The sequence below is a fragment of the Melanostigma gelatinosum genome (genome assembly GCF_949748355.1).
Source record: "Melanostigma gelatinosum genome assembly, chromosome: 22".
In the NCBI taxonomy this organism is placed as follows: Eukaryota; Metazoa; Chordata; class Actinopteri; order Perciformes; family Zoarcidae; genus Melanostigma; species Melanostigma gelatinosum.
In genome coordinates this window covers 5,755,951-5,763,022 of record NC_136655.1, presented here as the reverse complement: position 1 = coordinate 5,763,022, position 7,072 = coordinate 5,755,951, and the positions used below count along the sequence as shown (strand labels likewise).

The 7,072-nt window shown below is 42.7% G+C and overlaps 1 protein-coding gene across 1 annotated transcript; it reads right to left on the bottom strand.

The window, feature by feature from the left end:
* Positions 1–313: 313 nt before the first annotated feature.
* Positions 314–3,596, bottom strand: LOC306795876 (uncharacterized protein). Its single transcript, XM_079294567.1, has 3 exons — positions 3,473–3,596; positions 1,974–2,635; positions 314–1,089 (listed from the first exon to the last, which is right to left on the bottom strand). Exons 1-3 carry the CDS (start codon positions 3,496–3,498, stop codon positions 713–715), a joined length of 1,065 nt encoding a protein of 354 aa, XP_079150693.1. The 5' UTR covers positions 3,499–3,596; the 3' UTR covers positions 314–712.
* Between the last annotated feature and the right edge of the window lie 3,476 nt (positions 3,597–7,072).

Below are 7,072 nucleotides of genomic sequence, written 5' to 3'. Positions count from 1 at the left end.
GACACACCTTATGTTTCCTGGCTTGCTCCTCTGAGCCCTCCGCTCACTGCCCATGATGTAGGAAACCCGAGCTTCTCCGTCTAATGGGCCATTTCTACCTTTAGCTGCCCGACATCATGCCTGCTCAAAAGCGCTTGTAGCCTGACCGGTTCTCTTTATACAGACCATAGTTCACCCTCACAAGCGAGCAGACCCCATCATGCACCACGTGTATCCGAAATGTACGGATTACATACATGTATTTTGTTGCTTTTCTGCTGAAATAAATAGAGCAAACAAAAAAAACTGGAACAATGCGATTTAATTACGTTTATTTAGTACAGCCCAGAATACAAAAACACACAAATTTGCTTCAGAGCGATTTACAATCCGTACACATGCGTCATCTTCTGTCCCAGTGCAACAACCACACATAGTAAGTGCAACTACCAGATCTGGTACTAAGGTGCAACAACAATTCAATAAATAACACGTCCTGTGCAATGAAAGCATCACATTAATTGACATAAATCAATTAAACAGTGCATATCACTTTAAATGTAACTTTAGCTGAAATCAAAACAACAAAGTCAAACTAATTAGGATGCTTAGAAGGAGAGACAAAATGTCTTTGGTAAATTACCCCATTAATTATGCTACAGCTGCAAGATAAAAAGATCCCAGTGAATTATGTTTGGAATCATGAAGCGTCTTAGTGTCCAAATCTGTCAAACTAAGCATTTAGGTCCCTAACATTTGCCCTGGAGGAGGAGATGGCCAGGGATTGTAAGTATTTCTCCAGCGTAGAGAGGTAGTCTTCTGGGTGGCATCGCATGTGGGCTGCATGTTTCGACACCTTCCACTTCCTGCTCTCCACAGTCACGCCCCTCATCCTCCAGTGGTCAATCAACTTTTCCATGTCAGCCGTGTCGCACATGGCGTCGTTTTCGCTGAAGTAGAAGAGGGCCGGTGCGGTAATCGGGTTGTCGTAGAAAGCCTGGATGCTGCTGTCGTAGATGTCTGCCGTGTGTTTTTTGAAGAGCCGGAAGTAAAGCATCGCGGCGTTTTTGACAACGCTCTCTAACCGTGGAACCAGAGTCTTGCCAAGGCCTGAATAATAAGAGACAGTAAATAATCAAAGAGGGTTAATATTTCATAACTAGTACAATCACATGTTTTTCCTACAATTTCTAATAAGGTGTATGGGTGTTTATTTGTGATGCACGTCAGAGATGATGACATCCTGTATCCAAATATTTTAATGTATCAGTTAAGACATTTCTCATGTAAGAAAAAGTCAAACATTACCTCGTTCCAGTTTCTTAAATGAGAGAATATGTTGCTTTTCCTGATCTTACATTAGTAAACTTCTTAAACGTCGGTGGGCTTCAGACCGTTGGAAGGATAAAGCTAAATATTTGAGGAGATTACCGTGGTAACTGTGGAACTGTAATGGGTACTTTTCACTGTTTTGTAGACCAAAAGATGAAATCTGGTAAATAATCAGCAGATTAATTAACAATAAAAACTGTTAGTTGCAGTTTTAGTAAATTACCTAACAGCAATGTTGCTCATTGAATAATAATTATAATCATTTTATTGAGCAAAGAAGCCAAAATGCGCCAGTTCTAGCTTCTCAAGCTTGAGCATTGGCTGCCTTTAGCTTCTTTATATCATAATAAATTAAATATCTTTGGGTTTTGGACTTTTTATTGTTTTCTTCAAGCATTGCCTTGGGGTCTGGAAAACTGTGGAATTTTTTTACTGTTTTGGGAAACTTAAATTATTCTTAAAAAATAAAAGTTGAACCCATAATTAACAAGAACATCTTTACATACAGCCTTATATAAAGGTAGGTAGGTTGGAAACAAGCTGCCACAAATAGTCCCTGGACTCCCGGCTGGAACAGTGGGTCAGCTGGCTCGTGTATTATTTAAAGACGTGACACACATATCCAAGAGAAAGGTAACCTGAGGGGAATCACACTAACACACCTATCGCCATGTGCTCCAGAGTGCCGACCACCAAGCTGTCATAGATGTGCCCGATCACCCTCTGGTCCAGGCCTGCATGTTGTTTCCGTCCTTGAGCAACGTTGATGAGTGTCTGCGTGAAAGTGAAGCCACCGATGGAGGAGGCGTGGACCAGCACCGCCCTCTCCGAGAACCGAGGCTGCTCCAGGACCTTCAACACCTCCATCCCGTAGTCGAGCCCCCATCGAGGCCACAGGAAGTGCATTACTTTGCTCTGGACCAGGAGGACATCCATGCCACGGTCCAGGTAGAGGTCCCTGTATTTGCCCACCGCCGCTGGCCGGGCACCGAGCCAGGAGAAGAAGAGAAGAAGAGGACGCGAAGTGGATGAGGAGTCTGATTGGTTTTGGGAGGATGCGGGTGTGCGTGGAGGTGAATCTGAGAGCAACGGAGAGGAGGAAGGATCTGCAGAGGAGGAGTCGCTGACGGGCAGAGCTGAGGGAGACGGGGAGGAGTTTGGGCAAAGTGCAGTGGAATTCTGAGAGTCTTCGGCAGCAAATTCTGTCTGTTCCTCTGCCACCAAGAAGGGAGTGTAATAATAAGTTATCCCCTCGCTGATCCTATTGGTTATGAACCTTGCTTTGTTGACTTGTTCAGACACGGTTGCGTCACTCCTGCAGAGACTGGAAAGATGAACAAACCTCAGTCAGATTTAATAAATCACATTCCGACAGAGAAGACAGAGAAATATATGTTCCCCCTGAGACCCGGAAAAATGAAAGGCTAGGTGGTACAGTTATTTTTACATGTACAAAAAAAACATGCCAGTTTTTAAAAAAAACTTCTTATCTTAATCGTATTGCTATTCTATTGTTGCACTGGTGTCAGTATTACTTACACACTTAATACTTCAATCAATCTCTGGCACAATAACGTCTTTCGGAATTAATGAAATTCGATCTTCTTCTTGTCTTTTAGGCTATTATTCATCATAATATATCATCACTTTGTGATGGTACGTCTGTGAAAAGCGCTCTATAAATAAATTTCATTCATTCATTCATTCATAATCTATTTATAGACTAGTATTAGGCCCACTCTATATTTATTTTGTACTTTACCAGTTAACATTTCCTCTACATACAAACAATTAAATGGATTTAGATTGCCATGTCAGCCATGATCTGTGTGATACGCGTCTGAAATATTAAGGGAGGATACAGTCCTGGGTTTCCATCTTGTGCGGATGAAAAAGGGGGAGAGAGGGGGGGGGGGGGGGGGCATTGAGTTCACAGAAACGAAGCCGGGCTGTGAAGCGATAATATTACGCGTCCCTTTCACCGACGCAACAAAGTGCAACTGGTGCAAAAAGGGCATCCACAGGATCGCATTACCGAGTCTCAGGAGGACGTAGCAAAGTATCAGCCGACATTTATTTCATTAAATGCGGATGCAAGTCCCGCATAACGGGTTCACACACACACAAGCCGCAACATCACAGCAACATGTTAGTATGTTACCCGGTGAAGAGCGCCAGATTCCCCATTCTAGGAAGCCGGATTGTGCGGGGTCAGCCCTGGTCCTCCTGGTGACCTGACAGAAAAAAAAAAAGAAAAAGAAAAGACTTGGGAAGGTCGGTCAAATCATCCGCAGCGGTGGTGCCGGTGCTGTGTCTGGCGTTTTCTTCCGAGTTCAAGTGACAGCGCCCCCCTCGGCGGTTGAGGTTGGTTCGGGTTTAATTCTGTTTAGTCGGGGGGGGGGGCACGTATCGACAGGGAAACATTATTCGGCACAACACCGCCTACGAAGCAACTTCTTCTTCGTGTTCTTCCTTCCGATGCATTTGTTTTGTGTTGGCGGTTGGCAAACAACGAAATGTGAGTTCATTTGAGCCGCTTATACGCTAATAATAACAATAATAACGAAAATGTATAAATATAATAAAATTAATTAATGAACAAAACATATGTTGTTGGCAGTGTTCATTCCAGCTGTGCTTAATTACACGAATATGTATTATGACCTACTGATCAAATAACTGCAAGACATTTCAGTGTCACAAGATGGAGCCAGACTAACACAGCAAGAAGAGAACTGAACTACTGCAGGATGTGGATGCATGTGGATCATAAACTTATTGATTCATTTGTCATTTTGTAATTTGACAACCTCAGTTTATACGAATACATCAAATCGAATGGTTCAACCCTATTTCAATCCTGGAAACTGTGATTGAAATGGGATCATCCACTGGTGGAAGAAGTATTCCGATTACACAAGTAAAAGTAGATATAACACAATTTAAATTGTACTTAAATACAGTGTTTGAGTAAACGTATTAGACCAAATAGCTTTCTATTGATTAATTCATGTTATATTGTTGACTGACTTAGTTTTAACTTTAATTTGTCTAATTGTAAAGCACATAACTGCATATAAGTGACATATAAATAAAGTAAATGACATAATTATCTTCCTCCATCTCAGTTATTCAGTTCAAACTTGCCATTTGATCATGTGAGATGCTGATGTCCACAGTTGTTTTAGAATTCGATCATTTCAACCAGGAAGTTCCACTTTAGCTGCTGGAAACACCCTGACGTGTCACGTTGTCTACATTTAGACGGCTCAGTGGGAACATGAAACGTCTTCCACCAAACCAGCAAAAAAGGCACAGAATCACAGGGCATCAACCTGCTTCAAGAGGGGTTTTTTTTTCTATGTTCTCCCTGATGTAATATATAAATACACATCTCATTGTGCTCTGTCTAACAGCATGACACAAGTATCATCTTGTTCATTGAATCTATAGACCTCTGTATACAGTGTTTACTGAGGGAGATATTCAAACCCACTTGGTTTTATGGCTGCATCATTCCATCAACTGTAATTAGTCGAGATGTATCTTCTCATACACACTCCTTATGTGTTTCTACTTGAATTCTTTTTTTAAAGGGTTCAAATGAAGCTTGGCTGCACGGCACACATTTACAAATGTATGTTATTTGCATTAAGCCTCGATGTATGTTACCTTTCTTTTCATTGTGGCTTTAAAACAACAAGAACGACTTTTCCCGGCATCACCGTCAGTTCGTCTCAGCGTTTCTTGCTGTGGATGTTGTTGTGTGTCGGTGACGGTAAAATGGCTGTCGCAGCTGTGATCGGGTCTTTCCATTCTTTCACATACAGGCAGCAGAGGCAGTTGTAGGTCATCGCATTCACTCACTTTCTCTCTCTCTCTCTCTCTCTCTCTCTCTCTCTCTCTCTTTCCCTACTTTCTCTCTCTCTCTCTTTCTCTACTTTCCACAGTCACACCTTCCCCCACCGACACACACATGACCTTATATTTCCAGTAGGCTACTTCTTTTGACCTTCAGTTTTATTCTTAGCATTGAAATTCATTTTCGGGTTCATTGATATTTACATGAACCATTTTTGGCGGGATCTTTGGTATCCTTGCAATGTGTACATCACATGTAAATATAATATCCTTGTTTCAGAAAGCTGTATTAGCCTCCAATAAAAAAAACAGGATGCTGTTGCATGGAAACACCTTATCCAGGTTTCCATGGCTTCAACCACAAAATAATGTCAAAAATAAACAATGCCGACCTATTGCTAACTGCTCCGCTCACCAGCTCGTCGCTAACGTTGTCTAAGCCGTGAGCTAAAAGATGCTAAAACACTCCATAGAGCTGAGGGGAACAGCAAAGTCATGTGACCCCATATATGTTCTCTATACGTTCCCCTCATCAAAACTCTCTCTCCCAGGAAAAGAAAGCCTCCATCACTCTCTTCTGCCCACCCCCCCGTAAAGCTCCAAGGCCCTCTCACCCATCTTCCCCTCTCTACACCTCAGACCACCCCTGCGTTGCTGCCGCGCAAATCCCCAGCCTTTCCTTTTTGCATTGTTTCACCGTGACCCCTATTGTCCAAGCAAAGAGAGAAAGTTGGGAGGGAGGGGAGGCAGACAAGAAACCGAAAGGGGAGGAGAGGAGAACGTGCCCTCTTTGTTCTGTGGGCAGGAGGGGTCCACCCACATCAAGAGTGTGGAAAATCCGTCGCAGCTTCCTGCTCCGGTCTTTCCTTTTCGCTCCACTCGCTTATCTCTGTCAGATTTCCTCCTGGCATCATATGCCTTTCTCACTCTCCATGCAGAGGATGAAATTACACCAAGCATGTCTGTGTTAAAACACACACAACAACCCAAATTAAAGCAAAACCCGTATTGGTGCAGATATTGGCGCTTTTCTTCAACTACAGTGTTAGGAGGCATAATTTAACATTAACCAATTACAGGAAACACACAGAAATTTGCAGTATTATGATTACTCATGCTTGGAAGGCGAAGCAAATCTTATGAACCAAGAGCAAAGCCGCTTGGAGTTGTGCTTTTATACAGCAACATTTTCCATGTGCTCTGCATCAACGGCGTTAACATCTGATGTTCCTGGTAAAGGGGCTTTTAAAGGGCTCATCTCCAACATGTTCAGTGGAATCATCCTGCAAATGAGAACTCTAAACTTAAGCTGATTATGAGTCCATCTGACTTTTGGTTACAATCCCTGATTTGCTAGGAACTGTACATTGTGAATGTAGACCATGCATTCATTTAGAGCCATGTGCCAATTGGTGGATATAAGCCCACTCTCCTTTTAGCTCTACTTTGGTCTCCGCCTTCTCCTTTAGCTCTCTAGTTGCTAATTTTGCCTGCCGTTTGATGCTGAGCAGCTACTGTACAGTGGGATAGAGCTTTTTTTTTTTGACTAATAACACATGGTTATCCATTCTTGATATAAAAGTATTGACCGCAGCAGCTGTAAACATTCTAAATATACATTTCCCCCTAAAACAAGGAAGCAGCGTCGAGGCTGACACAACACCTGGCATGTTCGGCAACCGTTGCTTTACCTCTCTGCCACGTTTTGCATCAATCTCCCCCTTCCATCTTTCACCCTCCTCCATGAGAGGGCTGCGATTTGCATTCATAACATGCTCAGAGGCTGTTGACGCCTGTCGTCGGAAGAAGGCGCTTTTCTTTTTTTTTTATCCCATCAATCTTCCTCATTGGTATGGAAACCACGTTAAATCCCCAGCAGGTGCATGTAGCTGATGTATTA

What these genes read in the sequence shown, in the direction of transcription:
- LOC306795876 (XM_079294567.1), bottom strand. Translation starts at nt 3,498, where the DNA reads ATGGGGAATCTGGCGCTCTTCACCGG. An exon ending in AATCTGGCGCTCTTCACCGG is followed by an intron (nt 2,636 to 3,472) that starts GTAACATACTAA and finishes TCATCTTTCCAG; the next exon opens with TCTCTGCAGGAGTGACGCAA. An exon ending in TCTGGAGCACATGGCGATAG is followed by an intron (nt 1,090 to 1,973) that starts GTGTGTTAGTGT and finishes CTTATTATTCAG; the next exon opens with GCCTTGGCAAGACTCTGGTT.